This window comes from Acinonyx jubatus, chromosome B4 (genome assembly GCF_027475565.1).
Source record: "Acinonyx jubatus isolate Ajub_Pintada_27869175 chromosome B4, VMU_Ajub_asm_v1.0, whole genome shotgun sequence".
Taxonomy (NCBI): domain Eukaryota; kingdom Metazoa; phylum Chordata; class Mammalia; order Carnivora; family Felidae; genus Acinonyx; species Acinonyx jubatus.
In genome coordinates this window covers 92,307,040-92,328,585 of record NC_069387.1, presented here as the reverse complement: position 1 = coordinate 92,328,585, position 21,546 = coordinate 92,307,040, and the positions used below count along the sequence as shown (strand labels likewise).

The 21,546-nt window shown below is 37.6% G+C and overlaps 1 protein-coding gene across 4 annotated transcripts in view; it reads right to left on the bottom strand.

Annotated features, from left to right (window-relative positions):
* Nucleotides 1-21,546, bottom strand: part of YEATS4 (YEATS domain containing 4) — an 80,381-nt gene that overhangs the window by 52,769 nt on the left and 6,066 nt on the right. For 3 of the 4 annotated variants that reach the window (XR_008300337.1, XM_027071275.2, XM_053226476.1), the window contains exons 5-6: nucleotides 18,291-18,383; nucleotides 18,115-18,202 (exon numbers count right to left, since the gene is read on the bottom strand). Coding sequence is in view for 3 of the 4 variants with exons in the window: in XM_027071275.2 (XP_026927076.2) it covers nucleotides 18,115-18,202; nucleotides 18,291-18,383 (181 nt within the window). In the remaining variant the exon portion in view is untranslated. Of the gene's footprint in view, nucleotides 1-6,356; nucleotides 7,015-18,114; nucleotides 18,203-18,290; nucleotides 18,384-21,546 lie in introns of those variants that run through there. The other variant, XM_015063603.3, reaches the window with a different exon arrangement.

The following is a 21,546-nucleotide window of genomic DNA, read 5'->3' as shown; positions in this document are numbered from 1 at the left end:
AACTGACTGAGCCACCCAGGCACTTCATTGGATTGTCTTTAGCTCAGTTTCGGGCTATAAAGTATTCAGTCAATGGTAACACTTAGCATTATTTTTAAAAATTGAAGTGTAATTCACAAACCATAAAGTGTACAAGTCAGTGGCTTTTTAGTATATTCACAAGGTTGTGCAACCATCACCACTATCCAGTGCCAGATACATTTTCATCACTCCCAAAAGAAATCCTGTATCCAGTTACTCCCTACCCTCAACCCCTATCCCCTGGCAAACCCTAATCACTCTTCTTTTTTTTTTTTTTTTCATTTTAATTTTTTTTTAAAGTAAGCTCTACACCCAATGTGGGACTTGAACCCATGACCCCAAGATGAAGTCACGTGCTCTACTAACTAAGCAAGCCAGGTGTCCCTAAGCCCTAATCACTTTCTATCTCTGTTTTTGCCTATTACATATATTTCATATAAGTGGAATGATACAATATATGGCCTTTGTGTCTGGCATCTTTCATTCAGCATGTCTATATGGTCTATCCATATTGTAACATAACACTTCACTTTTACTGCTGAATAATCCATTGTATTGATATACCAAATTTGATTTATCCATGCATCAGCTGATGGACATTTGGATTGTTTCTATTTGGGGCTATAATGAATAATACTCACACAAATATTCATGTACAAGTTTTTCCATGGACATATGTTTCCAATTATTTTAGCTATATACCTAGAGGTAGAATTGCTAGGTCACATAATAACTCTATGTGTAACTTTTTTTTTTAAGTTTATTTATTTAAGCAATCTGTACACCCAATGCAGGGCTCGAACTCACAACTCCGAAATCAAGAGCCTCACGTTCCACCAACTGAGCCAGTCAGGCACACTTATGTTTAACTTTTTTTTTTTTTTAAACGCATATTCATTTTTGAAAATTAGAGAAACAGAGCATGAGTGGGGGAGAGGCACAGATAGAGGAAGACACAGAATCCGAGCAGGCTCCAGGCTCTCAGCTGCCAGCACAGAGCCCAATGCAGGGCTCAAACTCATGAACCATGAGATCATGACCTGAGCCAAAGTCGGTTGCTTACCTGACCAAGCCACCCAGGCACCCTAATGTTAACTTTTTAAGGAACTCCCAAACTATTTCCATCAGAACCCACGCTGATTTACATTCTCATCAGCAATGTGTGAGAGTTTCAATTTCTCCACATCCTTGTAAACACTTGCTATTGTCTGTCTCTTCTATGATAGTCATCCTAGTGAAGTAATACCTCATGATGGTTCTGATTTGCATTTCTCTAATAACAAATGATGTTGAGCATCTTTTCATGTGCTTATTGGCCATTTATATTTCTTTGGAGAAATGTCTATAGAAATCTTTTGCCCAATTTTTAATTGGTTGTCTTTTTATTACTGAGTTGTAGGAGTTCTTCATATGTTCTGGATACTAGCCGCTTTTCAGATATATGATTTGCAAATATTTTCTCACATCCTGTGGATTGTTTTTTCACTTTCTTGGTAATGTCCTTTGAAGCATAAAGTTTTTTGTTTTTGTTTTTTAGTTTATTTATTTTTTTTGAGAGAGAGAGCATGAGTGGGGGAGGGACAGAGAGAGAGAAAGAGAGAGAATCCCAAGTAGGCTCCGCCAGTGTGGAGCTAGACACAGGGCTCGAAACTATGAACCATGAGATCATGACCTGAGCTGAAACCAAGAGTCGGATGCTTAACCAACTGAGCCACTCAGATGTCCTGAAGCAAAAAGTTTTTACTTATGAAGTCCAACTTATCTATTTTCTCTTTGGTTGCTTGAACTTTAGGTGTTATATTCGTATTTTATATTTATATTTATATTCTTTTTTATTCAATTATAAATATATTTATATTCTTTTTTATTCAATTATAAATAAAATTGTCTTCTTAATTTTATTTTCAGTTCCTTGCTAGTGTATAGAAATATAACCAACTTTTGTATATTGATCCTATATCCTGCAACCCTGATGGACGCATTTATTAGCTCTACTAGTTTGTGTGTGTGTTTATTTCCTGGGATGTTTCTAAGTACAACATCATGTTGTCTGCAAATAGAGATAATTTTACGTCTTCCTTTCTGATCTGGATGCTTTTTATTTCTTTTTCTTGCCTGGTTGCCCTGGCTAGAATCTCCAGCACAATGTTGAATAGATGTGGTCAAAACAAACATCCTTGTCTTGTTCCTGATGTTAGGGGGGGAAAGCATATAGTCCTTCACAATTATTTATAATGTTCACTATGAGTTTTTCTTAAATGCCCTTTATCAGGTTGAGGAAGTTCCTTTATAGTCCTAGTCTGTTGTGTATTTCTATCATAAGAGGGTGTTGGATTTTGGTCAAATGCTTTTTCTGCATTTATTGAAATGACCAGGTAGCTTTTATCCTTTATTCTTTTAATTTGGCCAATTTATTAGCTGGCTGGGGTTGCCATGACAAAGTCCCACAGGTTAGGTGGCATAAACAACAGAAAGTTTAATGTGTCATCAGGGTTGGTTTCTTCTGAGGCCTCTCTCCACGGCTTGTAGCTGGCTATCTTCTCCCTATGTCTCCACATGGTCTTCCTAAGCTTTTTACAAGGATCCAGCCATACTGAATTAAGATCCACCCTAATGACCTCATTTTGACTTAATTACCCCATTAAAGGCCCTATCTCCAAATACAGTCATATTCTGAAGTACTGGGCATTAGGACTTCAACTTACAACTTTTCAAGAGACACCATTCCACCCCTAACAGCCTGTAATGCAGATTGGTTTTTACATGTTGAACCAACCTTGTATTCCTGGGATAAATCCCACTTGATCATGAGATCACTTACTCCTTTCTATATGTTGCTGGATTGTTAGTAAATATTTTGTTGAAAATTTTTACAAACGGCTAGTGTTATTATTCTTTATTCCTACCAAAGTACTTTTACATATGCTATTTCACTTTCCCTTAAACAGAATTCTATGAGGTGGGTAGGATATTCACATTCACTAATGCAAAATGAAGCTCAGGAAAAGTGAAGTGATTTTCTCCCAATTATAAATTTGCAGTAGTAGATAGTATAGACTGGAATCAAAACTATAGATGGGAAGTACACTAGCGAGATGAAAGAAAGCAGGATTTGGTAAGAACAAAGAGAAACTTTGTATGGCTGGAAGTTAACAGGGTCAATTTGAATGGCATCAGTGATTTCAATGATGTAAGAACTGAGGTCATCTGCTGATGTGCACAATAAGAGTAAATAGACTTGTGGTTTCAATTCATGCATGTAATTAAACCAAGTAGAGATGACAATTCTCATTAATTTTGAGATCATGATTTGACCAGATTAGCTGACGGAGAATAAGCCAAAGTTTTGATGGTAGGGATTTGACTATGTCAGTAACAGTATACCATTCCTTCATTCTTGGAAAGTTAGTTTCCAAGGTGACTGCCAATTCATACAATCTTCTCTAATCCTTGATGGAGTTAGTACCATGACTGTTCAGTCAGAGAATGCTGAATTCAAATTCTATTTCCAGCCCCAACAGACTGTGTGACTTTGAGTCATTTAATTTCTGCAAGACTGTATTCCCTCATCAAATGGAGGAATTGAATTAGATGTTCTCTCAACTCCCTTCCAGTTTTATGACTCTTATTTAGTGAATAAGGGGCGTGGTAATTCAGTTCACTGGAAATTTTTAAACAGCAATGATGAATTCGCTAAGGGTAGACTAAGGAATTACTAAAGAGCAATGAAGCCTAGAGGGTAGAGAGCAGGTAAGCCAGGCTGGGTGGCCAGCGAAAGTGGGAACGTAAACAGACTGGGGTGGGTGGGGGGAATGCTACCCAGAGTTAGGAATATCATGGGGCATACTACACAAAGCTACAGGAATCTAGGTGGTCAATTAATTACAAATAACTACAAATAATTAAAAAGCCAGACGAGAGAGTCCAGGCTGGGACAAAACACAAATAAAACCCCTATCATTAGCCACCTATTTTTACATCAGGATCATGATGTTATTGATCTCAGTTCACTGAATGATGCACTGAAGAGCAAGAATTGAACCTGAGTCTCTCCAGTAGTTTCTGAAGTCCTGGCCCATCAGCTTCTCTATTCATTCACAAGTCATGTTTCATGTTTCTGAACTGTCACATGACACTTCATAATGAACAGGAGGCAATGTTCTGATAATCAAGACATCTGTTTTTCCTTTTCACTTAATTTTATTTATTTTTTTAACTTTATTTATTTTTAGAGAGAGAAAGCCTGGGAGGGGCAAAAAGAGAGGATGAGAGAATCCCAAGCAGACTCCATGCTGTCAGCACAGAGCAAACATGGGGCTGGAACTCACAAACTGTGAGATCATGACCTGAGCTGAAATCAAGACTCGGACACTTAACCAACTGAGCCACCCAGGCACCGCCAACCCCCCCCCCCCCCCCGCCGTCTTGTAGAATATTTTCAAAGTTTGTATAATTCTAAACAAACTTTGCCACTTAAAATGTTTAAACATTTTAAGATGAAATTTCTAATGTCCATTTAAACCATTTTTAAAATGTACAAATCATTGTTTTTGTATACGCACAAGATTGTGCAATCATCACTACTAATTCCAGAACATTTTATCACCCTAAATAGAAATATCCTTCTCCCCATCCCCTGGCAGCAAGTAATCAACTTTCTGTTTTTACAGATTTGCCTATTTTAGCAATTTCATATAAATGGAATCATATAATATGTGGCTTTTGTGTCCGACTTATTTCACTTAGCATGTTTTTAAGGTTCCTTCATGATGCAGCAGAATCAGTACTTACTTCCTTCTGGCTGAATAATGTTTCACTGTGTGGATACCATATTTTATTTACTCCTTCATTAGTTGATGGATATTTGGGTTGTTTCCTTTTTGGCTATTATGCATAATTCTGCCATGAACATTAATGTACGAGTTTCTATATGAACATATTTTCATTTCTCTTGGTTATACACTTAGCACAATTACTGGGTCATTATTGTAACTAAGCTTAACTTTTTGAGGAATGGCCAAACTATTTTCCTAAGTGGCTACATTTTTTTACATTCCCACCGGCAACATGTATGAGGGTTCGTTTCTTCATATTCTCAACAACTTTTTTGTTGTTTTGTTTACAATTATAGCCAGTGTGGTGGGTATAAAAGTGGTATCTCATCATGACTGATGGTTCTGATTTGCATTTTTCTAATGATAAATATTGAACATCTCCTTATGTGCCTAGTGGCTATTTATATTTCCTTGGAGAAATGTCTATTCAATCCTTTGTCCATTTTAAAATTGGGTTGTCTTTTTGAATTATAAGAGTTTTCTATATACTCTGGAGAGATCCTACTTGGATTAAAAGCCAACACAGAAATAAGAACTGACAGAGGGCAAAGCTGAGCCATGATGACGTATTTTGCATTCTTGTATTCATCCATGCATAAAGTCAAACTTACCTCCATGAAGCTTAGTTTTTTGAACCAACACATTCTTGGGGCTAATCTGACTAGAATAATGGAGGGGTGATCTTCCATGCCAGGATCACTCAAGTAGAATGGGACTTTTCCTCCATTAGTTTTTCTGGTCAATCCCCAGGCCCTACCCTATACTGTGGGCATTGGGTAGGAAGCAGGGGAAAGATGAATGATGTCTGGCACAATTAGAAGTACCACCTCCAACCCCATAGGGCCTCTGGTGAAAATTTTAAGACTACAGAGACCTTTGCAAAATCTCCATAATGCTTATAAATTCCACGACTTAAAAATAGAGCAACAAAGTAAAAAGTAAGGCAGATAAATACAAAGTATCTAAAAATGCTAAAGTGGGTAAATACAGAAAATACAGAATCCTTGCATTAGGCATAGACATGGTTGCTATTTTTAAGAGCTCTGTAACTAATGTTAATGTTATATGTTTTCCAAGATACTTTCCTACCTACTATTGTCCCTAGGGTGCCTACACAGATCAGCTGACATGGCCTTAAGGTACTACTGAATGTTCAAATTACATGAGTCCAAAACTAGAGGGTTTGCCATGTGGATCTGAACAGGACAGGCTAAGGAGAAGTGGAGAAATTAGGGGTCATATGTGAAGCTGATGCATAGCTGCTTCCTATGTATCTTTGGAAAATGTAGGAGGGATGAAATATTTTTCTATGTGAAAATGAATGACACTGTGGTAGTTAGGCAGAGTAATACTTAAAATATGATCTTTGCCATCTCCATGCAAAAATGAGTGCCAATAAGAGATGTGTGATCACAGTACTATGGAGATACATTATTGTAGGAAGAGAGCTACAGGTGCTTCATCAAAGAGGAAGAAACACATCAAGAGGCAGACACAAGATCTGTAAACTACATTTATTGAGTACTTACTGGGCAGTGGGCACAACAGATACAAAAGAGTTATTAGGACGGGGACAGGTAAGAACTTAAAAAATTAAATATACATGTTAATTTACCACTAATTCTACCAGGAAAGTACAAAATTTTTACAACTTACACTTTATAATGAAATTGTGATGCTTGTCAAAAGGATAAGCTATACATACAAAGCGAAAAAATTTTTTAAATTGTGCTTAACATCATTAGAATTACCCTAAAATGGGTTGATAAAATGCCTATTCAGCATTCATTCTCATTACACACATATATTTCACTTCCTTAAACACTGCTTGAAAAGAACAAATACTTTGACTTAATTGCTGAGAAATCTGTGGTCAACAACTACATGTGCCGTTTCTCTAAGAAACATCATGGCATGTGCGGTCCATTTCTCCTTTAAAGTCCATCTTATTTTCAGCTTAGCTTACTATCAAGTTCTCTTAGAACTGTTTATATCTCTTTTGTCTGATCATCTTCTTCAAGTTTCCTGATTTCATTTTTTAAACAATTTATAGTTTCACGACTTGCCTTTAATCTCTCCTTAAGCTCTGCGATTTCAAAGCTTGTTTTTTTTTTTGCAGCTTCTAATTTTTCTCTGGTTTTCACTTCAAGTTCTGCAACTAAGGAAAACATTTTTATCGAACTATTTCATTCTTCTCAGATGTCTAAGGTATGTTATAGAGTAATAAATATGGCATTTCTTTAGGTCAATTTCCGTGATAAAAAATATAAACAACTTAAGATATATTACATTAAACATAAGGAGGTGGGTAGAAAGTCTGAGAGAAGCTAAGACATTTTCTACAACTAAGACTGAAATTTGGCCACTCACAGTTTAAAATTTACAATTAAGATGTTAAGACATAATGTCCTTGTTTTCCTTTCCATACACAAATTTGGAAATAAGGGGGCATACAATCCAAGAGACATCCAACTAATAAGAAGAGCTAACTAAATACAGTGTTCTGAGGGCACCTGGGTGGCTTAGTCGGTTAAGTGCCTGGCTCCTGATTTCTGCTCAGGTCATGATCTCACAGTCCTGAGATGGAGCCCTACATAGGGCCCTAAGCTCAACGTGGAGGCTGCTTAAGATTCTCCCTCTCCCTCCGCCTCTCCCCCACTTGTGCACATGATCTCTCTCTCAAAAAATAAAAATAAACGTTAAAAAATTAAAAGCAAATAAAGAGGGGTGCCTAGGTGGATCAGTCCACTAAGTTTCCAATTCTTGGTTTCATCTCAGGACATGATCTCATGGTTCCTGAGACTGAGTTCTGTGTTGGGCTCTGTGCTGGCAGCGTGGAGTCTGCTTGGGAGTTTCTCTCTGCCCCTGCACCCCCTCTTGCGTGCGAGCTCTCTCTCTCTCTCTCAAAATAAACATTTAAGAATAAATAAACAGGGGCACCTGGTGGCTCAGTCAGTTAAGCGTCCTACTTTGGCTCAGATCGTGATCTTCTGGTTTGTGAGTTTGAGCCTCACGTCGGGTTCTCTGCTGTCAGCACAGAGACTGCTTCAGATCCTCTGTCCCCCTCACTCTCTGTCCTTCCCTCACTGGTTCTCTCTCTCTCAAAATAAATAAACTTAAAAAAAAAAAACACATACATACATACAGTGTTCTTAATGTACAGGTGAAACATATAAACAAAATCACACTGGTAAAACAAACCTTTATTTTTTTTCTCAAAAAAGACAGCAATAATTCTTAGGTCTAAATTCCAGCTGTACCATTTATTAGCTGTGCCACTCTTAAGTTATTTATTATTTTTATGCTCTTTTCCTCACTATATTATGATGTATATTATAATAAGACTATAACAAATACCTCATATTATTAAAAAAATATTTTAAGTGTAGTTTTTTAAAAGTTTATTTATTTATTTATTTAGAAAGTGTGTACTCGCATGCCAGTGGGGGAGGGCAGACAGACAGGGGGAGAGAGAATCCCAAGCAGGCTCTGTGCTGATAGCCCAGAGCCTGACACAGGGCTCAATCTCATGAACTACTTGCCAGATCATGACCAGGGCCCAAAATCGAAGAGTCAGACACTTAACTGACTGAGCCACCCAGACACCCTTAACTTCTAGTTTTAATTGCTTCATTTATTTTGCGACCTATTTCTTTCTCCCAAACTAGTCTTCGTGGTTTTACAGAAATTCTGGTAGATAATGTGCTCTTAGTTGAGCTTTTCTATTTTCTTGGTGCTTGTGGAATGACTCCTACTGGTATTAATGACCAGCTAGTCAAAGAGGACCTAGCATCTTATGAAGTAGGGTAAGCAGAGCTGTGAACTTCCATTTTTAGTTGATATGTAAACTTGATTTAAACATTTTAAATGAATTAATGTATATAAAGTATCTGGAATACTGCCAGGTACATAAAAAGCCATCCTAACTACCAATATGACAAAGAAACACTAAATGATATCTAAAACATTCTAGCTGACTACATAACAAATTGCTAAAGAAAATATCATTACTGTAAAATAGAATACACCTATTTATTATTTTTAATGTTTATTTAATTTTGAAAGAGAGAGAGAGACAGAGCACGAGTGGGGGAGGGGCAGAGAGGGAGACACAGAATCCGAAGCAGGCTCCAGGCTCTGAGCTGTCAGCAGAGCCCAATATGTGGCTCGAACCCATGAAGAGACCATGACCTGAGCTGAAGTTAGCTGCTTAACTGACAGTCACCCAGGTGAATACATCCATTTAAATATTCCATTTGGGTAGTGTAGTAGTATGCTTTACAAAGAAAAATGCCTACTTTCATCCAACATTTCCATCTTGTGGGCATTTCAGGTAATTGCTGCTGATGGCTATTAAAGCGTAGCTGTACTTTTGATAAGATATCACTGACTGGAAGCAGCACGGTTTGGAAAACCAGGGCAAAAAAGCCCTGTGAAATCAGAAAGACTTCGGATCAAATATAACCTTGGCCCCTTATTGGTTAAATGCTGATATCACGTAAGTCTCCCTCAATCTGTTTTCTATTTGGTACAGTTAAAGCTGTATTTCTCAGAGGATTTCTGAAAATTAAGTATAAATGTAAATCACCTAGCATATTAAAAGCATGCAGTAATATTTCTTTATTTTACTCCTGGCTGGGGACTTTCTTTTTGTGATACATTTTGTAATACGCATAAAATTTTATATTGGCAAAACAATCCTTACTTTCTTTGTGATTTCTTTCATTGCTTTTATTTTTAAAATTGATTTTGAAAATAGTAGTACCTACACATGATACAAAATAAAAAGGCTGAAAAATGTAGATGATGAAAAAAGGTCTCCTTTCACTCCCTCCCACACCAATCCCACACTGATTATTCCCGGAGAAAATCAGTTGTAGGTTTCTTTGGTGTATTTCCAGAAATAATTTGTTCATAGACAAGCACACACCTAAGTGATTTCTTCTCCTCACTCCCAAACAAGTAGTATCAGACTATATATGCACTGCTCTGCACCTTGCTGTTTCACTTAATATTACATCTGAAAGCCTATTCTATATCTTAGAGCTGTCTTATTCTCTTAAAGGCTGTAGACGACCTCACTAAATGGACATACATAATTTATCTGTCCCCTTTGATATGCAGGGTATTTCCATTTTTTCTTTTACAATGGTAAAATGTATGCTGTGCATAATCATTTCAGTATACTTGTGATATAACCAGTACACCTGCAGGATAAATTCCTGTTAAGTATCATTGTTGGGGCAAAGGATACACGTACTTGTAACTTTGAAGGAATGCCAAGTGACTCTTTTCTATTAATTTATGGGGCGCCTGGGTGGCTCAGTTGAGAGTCCAACTTTGGCTCAAGTCATGATCTCACAGTTCGTGAGTTCGAGCCTTGCATCAGACTCTGTGCTGACAGCCTGGAGCCTGCTTCAGATTCTGTGTCTGTCTCTTTCCCTCCCCCACTCACACTCTGTCTGTCTCAAAACCAAATAAACATTTAAAAAAAAAAGGTTCTATCAATTTACAATCCCACTAGCATTGTATGTCTGTTTCCCTACTGTTTCAACTTTTTGGTCTCAGTTACTCTGAAAGGTTAAAAATGGTATTTCAGAGTAATTTTAATTTGTATTTCTCTTTTACCACTAAGGCTGACCACTAATCTCCCTCTTCCTTTTTATGAATTATGTTTTACCTTTGCTAATATTTCTATCACATTACTGGCCTTTTTAAAAAATTGAGGTATAACTGACATGTTAGTATCAGGTGTAGAACATTATGATTTCACATTTGTATATGCCGCAAAATGATCATCACAGTAAATCTGGTTAACATCTGTCACCATAGTTACAAAAATTTTCTTTCCTGTGATAACTTTTAAGATCTCTTAGCAACTTTCGAATATGCAATACAATATTGCTAACTACAGTTTCCGTGCTGTACATTACATCCCCATGACTTTATTTTGTAACTGGAAGTTTGTGCCTTTTCACCCATGCATCCATTTCACCAACCTCCTACTCTTGACTCCAACAACCACCAATTCATTCTCCACATCTATGAGCTTAGTTTTTGTTTTTTAACACCATATATGAGATCATTTGGCATTTGTCTTTCTCTAACTTATTTCACTTAGCATAATGTCCTCAAGGTCCTTCCATGTTGTCACAAAAATGGCAAGATTTCCTTTTTTTTTTGTTTTTTTATGGTTGAATAATATTCCACTGTATATATATTCCGTTGTGTATACGTTTGCTTTATCTACTCATTCATCAATAGACACTTTGGTTGTTTATTGTAAACAATATCTTGGCTACTGTAAATAATGCTGCAAAGAACATGGGGCTGTTTCTGTTTTTGTCATATAAATATCCAGACATGGAATTGTTGGATCATATAATAGCTCTATTTTTAATTTTTTGATGAATTTCCATACTGTTTTCTGGAGTGGCTGCACCAATTTACATTCCCACCAACAGTGCATCGGGGTTCCCTTTTCTCCACGTCCTCACCAACACTTGTTATTTCTTGTCTTTTTGATTCTAGCCATTCTAGCAGATGTGAGGTGGTATCTTATCGTAATTTTAAGTTGCATTTCCCTGATGAGTGATATTGAGCACCTTTTCATGTGCCTGTTGGCCATCTGTGTGTCTTCTTTGGAAAACTATTCAGATCTTCTGCTCATTTTTAAATTGGATTGTTTGCTTTTTTTTTGCTATCAAGTTGCAGGAGTTCTTTATGTTTTTGGATGTGAACCCCTTATCAGATACATCATTTGTAAATACCTTCTCCCGTTCATTATGTTGCCTTTTCATTTTGTTAATGCTTCCCTTTGCTGTGCAGAAGCTTTTTAGTTATTGGCCTTTCTTACTGATGTGCAGGAGTTTGTTATACTTTAAAGAAACTAGTCATTTGTGATATGAATACAGTATTTTTCATGGCTTGTCTGTCTTTAGACTTAGAGTGTTTTACTATGCAAAAATTTTTCTCTCCTTGCTCCCTCTCTCTCCACATCAATTATAAAATGTATACTGAGTGAAAGGCACTTTGTTAGATGCTGAGGTAGAGGAAGAAAATAGACCAGAAAGAAAAATGAATTACAGTGTCATAGGGAGCTATGAGAGCAGACTGGATTCATACCAACATGAAAGGGTGTGTGTGTGTGTGTGTGTGTGTGTGTGTGTGTGTGTGTCAAGGAAGGCTTCTTGGCAGCAGTAAAATCTGAACTGAGTTTTAAAGAATGAGAAAGGAATCAGATGGAAGAAGCGGACACTGCAGGCCCTGGAAACAGCACATATAGATTTGGGAAGCAATAAGAAGTCCTGTACAAACGGCAACAGATAGTTTTAAATGTAGTCAGGAAGACCTGATCCGACTTCTTTGTCAAAAGGACAGCATTCACTGTAATATAGATTCCTGTTGTTTGGCTTAGTCATTACACTTTATTTTTTGACAAATCGTAAGACTGCAAAGGGCATGATATATTTGGAAGAAGACCTGGGCTAATTAACAATGAGATCATAAAGGAAAAAATTCAAAAACTGCTTTTAGCTTGTTTCAGTTTTCTGCTTCCTATATATTAAATGATCATATAAAAAAATGTTTGTTTTGGGGCACCAGGTGGCTCAGTCAAACGTCCGACTCTTGGTTTCAGCTCAGGTAATGATCTCACAGTTTATGAATTCGAGCCCCACATTGGGCTCTGTGCTGACAGTGCAGAGCCTGCTTGGCATTCTCTCTCTCTCTCTCTCTCTCTCTTTCTCTCTCTCTCTCTCTGTCCCTCCTCTGCTCGCACACTCTCTCTCAAAACAAAGAAATAAAACAATTTTTAAAAACTTATTTTAAATTTCCAAATTAAGCCTCAATTTGGAGGAAACCAATCCAAAGAGGAATTATTTTTGCCAAGTCATATAACTTACTAGTCAGTAGAAGCACAAACTATGAGGCTTTTACACAGAGACAGAACAGTTTATCAACAGAAAAGAAAGACAGCATGGACGCGGGTTAAATCCTGGCTTCACTGGGTGATTTGGGACAAGTCCTCAAGTCTATGATCTAGGGCCTTAACTCACAAAATGGGGCTAATAGTACCTTCCTCCTAGGGTTGTTAGAGGTATTCAAGAAGTTCAGAAATGTAAAGCACTTATCTAGTACACAGTAAGCTCTTATCACATGTGCACTATCGTTTTAATGATTCCTTATAGAAGTGATTAATAGCCAGATCACTGTACTTAAGCAATTTTCTATAAATTTATTGATGTAAATAGGTTCATACACTTTTAATATGCAGGGTGTCTGGGTGGCTCAGTAAGTTGAGGGTCCGACTTTGGCTCAGGTCATGATCTCACAGTTCGTGAGTTCGAACCTTGCATCGGGGTCTATGCTGACAGCTCAGAGCCTGGAGCCTGCTTCAGATTCTGTGTCCCCCCCTTCTCTCTGTCCCTTCCCCACTCACGCTTTCTCTCTGCCTCTCAAAAATAAAGAAATGTGATAAAAAGAAAATTATAAACTTTTAATATGCTACATAACATGCAATCTCTACTCTGAGTATTACTCTATCTAAATATATTGCTAAGTTTTTTGAGCCTAAGTTGTGAAGACTGCCTAGGATGAAGTTCAGGCTCCACCACTAACTAGCCGTGTAAACTTGGGCAAGTTTCTTAAACTCCCTGTGCCTCCCTCTTCCAAGTGGATAACCTAAAAAGTTATTGTAGATTTAAATGAGTTTATACATTTACAGATTTAGATGAGTAAAAACAGTAAGCGTTTAATAGCTCTGATTATTTTATTATAACCAAATATTGGGTGTTATGCCCTCAAATTGGTAAAAATGTACATATCTTTTTTATGTCTTTGATTAAGATTCCAAAATTGCTTTCCTAAAAAGGCTAAACAATTCATGAGAATGCAAGGTTCACCAAATCCTTAACATGTACTACTATTAAAGATTCCTTTTGCTAATTTGATACAAATATGGCAACCCACTAATGTTTGGCTTGCATTTTTAAAATTACTAGCAGGGCCAATATTTTCCCACTCTATTCTCTAGCCATCTCTTCTTTCATCTGTCTGCCCATGGCTTTTGTCTATTTGTCAACTGAAGTTCAAAAATTTTTTCCACGTTATCGAGTTCAGGGTTTTAAAGCTATGAATCCCTTGCCATATTTTCCACAAATTTATTTTTTTTCGTCCTTCTGAAATGTAGAAGTTAAATATATTTTACAAAGCCAAGTCTGCCTTTCTTTTCATGTAATTTCTTCTAATGTGATTTCTTCTCATACCACAAATTTAGCAAGTCTTCCTAACCAGGACAGAAAGTCACTTCTCTAATTTTTTAAATGACAGGTTGCTTGACTTAAAAAAAAAAAAAAAATTTACTACATTTAATTAAACTGGAATTTGTTTTGTAAATGCTACGAGCAACGATCTAAATTAAGTTTTCCTTCCAAAAGCTTAACAGTTGTGCCAATATCATTTATGGAATTAGATACTATTAAGAAAATAAACTGAATACAAAACATGTAATTTACTGATTAAAAACTTCCCAAGGTTATACAACTTCATACCATAAGCTTTAACACATCAAAGTCCTTTTTATAAAACACGTTATCAGTACTACCTACTATACACACCTGAATTAATATTAGTTTGTTGAAAATACAAAAATGTGGGCACTTGGGTCATTATTTTTTTAGTTTATTTATTTTGAGAGTGAGTGAGTTGGGGAGAGGCAGAGAGACAGGGAGGGAGAGACAGAGGGAGAGAGAGAGAATCCCAAGAAGGCTCCATGCTGTCAGTGCAGAGCCCAATGTGGGGCTTGAACCCAGGAACTGCGAGACCATGACCTAAGCCCAAATCAAGAGTCAGGCACTCAACTAACTGAGCCACCCAGATGCCCCTGTGGGCATTTGAATTTTAAAAGAGAAGTTTACTCTTATGAATTGAGCACATTTCCATAGTATAGGAGAAAGATCTATAATGAAGAGGAAATGACTAATACAAAATAGCCTATCAGTAGTGCTTTTTACCTTCTAAAAGTGATCATATACATATGCTCTATGTTTATAACAAAGTAGTCCAGGTAAATGTTCTTGCAGATGTAAAAAATAAAGCATAAAATTTTTTAAATCAGTGTGATTTAAAATTTTCAGTGACTACCGAGTTGCAAAATTGTAATTAGTATTCAGCTCTTGTAACTCCTAGTCACAGGTTTCATGAAAATACGAACAAAACACCATTACAACCATTAGCAGTTAAACCACAACCCCCTTCTCTCCTGCATTCTCATCCCCCACTCCCTCTTTTATTGCGTTCACCCTTGTGGCCTACAATATACTGGCTTATTTCCCCCCTGATATTGCACCCCCTCCCCACCTCTTGACCCCATATCCTGCTTCTGCTACCACTTCCAAGGCTACTACTTCCCTTTATAGCCAAGCTCCAAGACAGTTGCCCCCAGCACCTGTCTCCATCTCCATTTCTCTCATTCTCTTTTGATCCATTTCAGTTGATCTTCTGTCCTTACAATTCTTCCATTGCTCCTCCTAAGGTCATCAAGAACTTCTACTAGCCCGTTTCTCGGCTCTTATCTTACTTGATCTATCAGCATTGGGCCACTATCAGTATCGGTTCTAGCAGTATTGGACAGAGCTAATGACTATTTCCTGATACACTGTCTTCACCTGACTTTACATTATATGCACCTTGTTTTTCTCCATACTCACTGCTATTTCTTAATTTCATTTTCTGGTCATCTCCTTAATCTCTAAATGTTGGTGCCCATGGCTCAGTCCTTAGACCTCTTTTTTTATCTTTACTCACTCCTTTGATGATACTAGTTGGTCTTAAAATTTATAAATCCATCCATATACTAACTTCCAAATGTGTATCTTTAGCTTAGACCTCTCCTTAAATACTAGACTTGTGGGTGCAATTCCCTTACCAGCATTTCCACTTTGATGTCTTACAGGCATCCCACATTCAACATGCCCACAACAGCACTTCTAATCTTTCTGCCAAAGCCTACCCCTCCCAGACTTCCCACCTCTATGAAAAGCAACGATGGTTTTTTTTGGCTCCTTGGGCCCAAAACCTTAAGAGTTATTCTGTCTACTTCTCTCACATCTTATTCTTAAAACCATCAAAAAATCCTATTCTATCTATCTTCAAAATAAATCAAAACCTGACACCCTCTCAGCACTTCCACTGCTATTACTCTGGTACCACCTACCACTCTATCATATCTGGAATACTGGAACAGCCTCCTAACTATTCTCTCTGCCACTATACTTTTTGCTTTATGTGTGTTTTCAACACAGCAGCCAGGGTGATTGATCTTTTAAAATGTTTTATAATGTCACTTCTGTTAAAAAACCCACAAACAACTTCACATTTCCTTCTGTTTAATTAATACTGTAAAGTACTTGCGGCTACCCTCAAGTCCCTAAATGACTTGGTCCCTTATTAACTTTTCTGGTCTCACCTCCCCCTTCTTGTCCCTTTATTCACTCTACTCCAGTCACACTGGCCTACTCAGATATGCCAGGCATGCTCTTACCTTAGGGTTTTTGCCCTTCTTGCTCCCCTGACACTTAACATTCTTCCCTCAGATAAGAATGGTTCACTTCTGGGACACCTGGGTGGCTCAGTCAGTTAAGTGTCCAACTTCGGCTCAGGTCACGACCTCATGGTTCGTGGGTTGAAGCCCTGTGTAAGGCTCTGTGCTAACCTCTCTGAGCTTGGAGTCTGCTTCGGATTCTGTGTCTCCCTCTCTCTCTCTGCCCCTCCCCTGCTTGCTCTCTGTCTCTCTCTTGGGAAAAAAAAAAAAAAAATCATTAAAAAAAAAAAAGAATGGTTCACTTCCTTACTCCTTTAGGTATCTGTTCAAATGCCACAAACTCAGGGAGCATTCTCTGACCTGATATTTAAAACTTCAACTATCTCCTCCTACCAAAGGTGTTCCCTCCCCTACTTTATTTTTATCCATATCACCTAATCACTATCTTACGCTTTATTGTTCTATTTATTTAATATCTGCCTTTCTTTTACTAGAATGTAAGCTTCATGAGAGCAAGAATTTTGTCTGGTTTGGATACTGCTCTATCTTCAGAACCGAAGACAATGCCTGGCATATAACTGGGGCTCAAAATATACTAGAAGCAAATGAATGGAACATCAAAGGAACAACTGAATGAATGGTGACATAAATGTTAACACAAGGATGGCAAATAGGTTTCACGTTGAGTGCCAAGTGCAAATGCTTGGCAGTAGCTGCACTAAGCGATGTGTAAGGGATTCTAAGGCCATGTTAGCTTAGAGGGAAAATACAACATGACTGATTATCAGTATGTCATTCTAGTACCTACCACCCCAGCATTAATTCAGATTAATGGGGCTTGACCTCACAAACCATGAGACCATGACCTGAGCCAAAATCAAGATTTGGAGACTCAACCAACTGAGCTACCCAGGCACCCCATAGTATACTTTACTTTATTACATGGAATAAAATACATATAAGTATACAAAATATGTGTGGACTGTTTACCAATAAAGCTTCCTGTCAACAGCAGGCTATTGGTAGTTAAGTGTTTGGTAAGTGAAAAGTTGTACACAGATTTCTGACCGTTGGGAGGTGGGGATGGGAGGGTGGTTGGCAACCCTAACCCCCGCGTTGTTCAAGAGTCAACTCTAATTGTGTTCTGCAAGGTTCTTCACACAGATTTTATTAGCAAAGACTAATAAACAGGAAATGACTGAGTAACAGATTAAGCAAAATTAGTGAAAAGCTATGCTTAAAAGTAATTAGAGAATAAAAGACAGTATTTCAAAGAATGTGAGAGGCTGTTCTTTACCCTTCTGAAAGTAAGCCTACTTTGGAAACAATTTTTTGTTTTGTTTTGTTTTTTGAGAAAGAGAGAGAGTGCACAAGCAGGGGAGGGGGCAGAGGGAGAGACAGGGAGAACCTCAAGCAGGCTCCATACTCAGTGTGGAGCCCGATGCAGGGTTCTATCCCACAACCCAGGAATCATGACCTGAGCTGCAATCAAGAGTCAAATGCTCAACCAACTGAGCTACCCAGGCACCCTTACTCTGAGAACAATTTAAAACATCCTTCTTATATAGATGTTCTATAGTAATACATTTTTTTTAACTCCTAAAAATTTTACCTTTATATATCATTAGAAAAAAATTTAATACTTACTAATCATAATCTTTTTACCATTATAGAATACATTATTTTTCAGAATAATTATGAACTCATGGCACTTACATTCTGTTTCATGCTTATAGGCTCCTAACGTTAGCTGGCGAGATGTTGTTAATAATTGTTGCATCATTGCTGTTGGGTCTTGAAATATCTAATGGGATAGAATGAAAAAAGACCAATAACTTCAAAGTTCTACAACTTAAAATGCTTTTAAAATTCTGATTATAAAATCCTCTTACCATTTCATCATAGAACTCTGAAACCACTGTCTTTTTTCCCAGCATTGCATTGGTGTCTGACTGAAACAGCTTTAATAAATGATAGAGGGTCACCTGTGAAATAAAAATAGATGTCACACCTGTGCAATGATTTTCATCATCGTGAGACATCATGATTTCTGTAACTGAATTAGAGACTGGAATTAGCTAACATGTCAAATTCAGGATCGTATCTCAACTACAACTTACTGTGTGGCAAATCACTCAAACTCTGTATTTTATTTTCCTATTAGGTATCATTATCCATCCACATCGACTAAACATGAATGCTTTGAAGAGAGTAAGTATGGATGTTACAAAGCGTCTCTACAAAATGACTACATAGAAAAACAATATAAAATACAGCTATAGAAATTAAACTGGAAAATCATTAAGATATGAATTCTTTTATTTACACAGGTAAAACTAGATCAATTTTGACAGCTATTCTGTGAAGATTAAAGTCTACAAATTTACAGGGAGAGGGAAGATTTTATACTTTCAAAATAAATAACCAATACTAAAATGCTCAGTGAATGCAAAATATTTCTTCGGTGATCTATTATTACATAAATAACATAATAAATAAAAGTCAATGATAATTTACTTCTGTAGGAGCAACAGGTCTTCAAAATACCTAAGAACAGGTATAATAGGACATCAAAGGAAAAGCTTTGCAGCATAATAGCATAATGTGTGATTACTTGAACAAAGTAAAACCTAGGTAGCAAAACAGCAGAATTGATGTTATAGAAACCAATTCAGAGGCCTCAAAGAATTTTCTAAAAGGTTAGCTAAAATCATTATAACATGTATGATATACCATACTTAATTTTTTTTTTTTTTCCCATTTGAGAGAGAGAGAGCATGACAGCAGGGGAGAGGAGCAGAAGTGAGGAGGGAGAGATAAAATCTCAAGCAGACTCCACACTCAGTGTGGAGTCCAATGCGAGGCTCAGTCCCACGACCCTGGGACAAAATCAAGAGTCAAATTCAACTGACTAAGCCAGCCAGGGGCCCCTATATACACCATATTTAAAGCAGATAATTTAACAATTTCTGGAGTAGACAGAAGGGAGAGGAGACTATGTGAGTGGATTAACCAGAACAGAAAAACTCACAACATGAAAACTTACGGCAGAAAACAGCAGCAGAGGTCAGAGCCAGCACTCCCAGTGGAACCCCAGGGAGGCTCCAAGCCCAAAGTCGGCAGCTATAGAAATCAAGAATGCTGTGTGGTGGCAAGGCCTGTTACCCTTCCCTTCTCCCATCACTCAAAGACAAGAAAGCATGTCCTCCTGTGAAACTTACAATTTTTCACCCAAACAATCAAATATGAAGCAAAAATAAAGATATTTTCAGGCAGCAATGGTTCAAAGGTTCATTACTCAGGAATCCTTTCTGAAATAATTCCTCCAGCAAGACAAAAAAAGAAGCCTGGAATGATGAAGAAAAAGAACCATCTGTCATCACATGAGGAGGTGACAGTATTACCTAAAATTGAAAAATCAGGAGCACCTGGGTGGCTCAGTCAGTTAAGTGTCCAACTCTTGATTCAGCTCAGGTGGTGATCTCCCAGTTTGTGAGATTGAGCCCTGCATCAGGCTCCGCTGACAACATGGGGCCTACTTGGGATTCTCTCTCCCTCTCTCTGCCCTTCCCCCACTCACCTGCACATGCTCTCTCTCAAAATAAAACAAAAAAATAAAATTGAAAAATCAAACAGATTGAAATATAGGAGATGCATGGAGTAATTTCTAGAGAACTGAAAAGAATCACTGTGGTTCTTCTTGGGAAGGGGCCAGAGAAGGGAGAAAGAAAATGTTATGAGTTAAATTGTGACCCTGCCAAAAGATATGCTGAAGTCCTAACCCTTAGTACTAGTAAATGTGACCTTACTTGGAAATAGGGTCTTTGCAGGTGTAATTAAGTTAAGATAGAGTGGTTAGGCTCTAATCCAGTATGACTGGTGTCCTCCTAAGAAGAGAAGACACACAGAGACAAGGAGAGATAGGGGCCAGGTGACAATGGAGGCACAGATTAGAGTTATACTGCCAAAACCAAGAAACACCTGGGGCTACCTGGAACTAGAAGAGGTAAGAAAGGATCCTCCTTCTCTTGAGATTTTGGAGAGAGCATGGCCAACACCTTGATTTTGGACTTCTAGCCTCCAGAACCGTGAGAATAAACATCTGCTGTTTTCGGCCACTCAGTTTGTAGTCCTTAAATTTTTTTTTTAATGTTTTATTTATTTTTGAGACAGAGACAGAGCATGAGTAGGGGAGAGGCAGAGAGAGAGGGAGACACAGAATCCGAAGCAGCCTCCAGGCTCCGAGCTGTCAGCACGGAGACCGATGCAGGGCTCAAACTCACAAACCGTGAGATCATGACCTGAGCCAAAGTCGGATGCCCAACTGACTGAGCCACCCAGGCGCCCCAGTCTGTGGTCCTTTATTATGGCAATCCTAAGAAACTGATACAGGAGACTTGTATTTTTTTAGAGTATTTTTTAAAACCGTGTGCACGTTTTACTCTTATAATTTAAGAGAAATTTAAAACTGCATCATAAAACTGTCCTTCCTTAAATTTATTATTCAGATTCCCAAAAGCATTCATGCAGATATAGGCAACGAAAAACATCAAGATAAATGTCTCTAATTTTGAAGGATGTTTGAAGATTCTTAGAGCAATGGAAATGCCTATACTAGCTATGAAGATAATTCTAGGAATAAAAACCCAACTTTAGCATTCCGCTTTTAGGAATAACCATTCCTTTTATAATGGCTTAATCTATTAATAGGTTATTGGGTAACAGGAATTAGTCACAAGTTACTTAGGTCTTTCTTCTATATTTTAAATAAACCTTCATGACTTATTTTAAAGAGCCAACAATTAAAAAAGTATAAAGGCTTCATTGTACTAAAAGAAAATGATGGGCACCTAGTTGGCTTAGTCGGTTAAGCATCCGACTTCAGCTTGGGTGATGATCTCAGTTTGTGAGTTCGAGACCCACGTTGGGCTCTGTGCTGACAGCTCAGAGCCTGGAGCCTGCTTCAGATTCTGTGTCTTCCTCTTTCTCTGTCCTTCCCCCACTCATGCTCGGTCTCTCTCAAAAATAAATAAACATTAAAAAAAAAAAAAGATGACAATAGTTTTTGGGTAATAAAATTCAGGCCTATGTAGATCTATATGGAAATTTATTCATTCAATAAGTTCATCACTGCAAAAGTGTCATAAC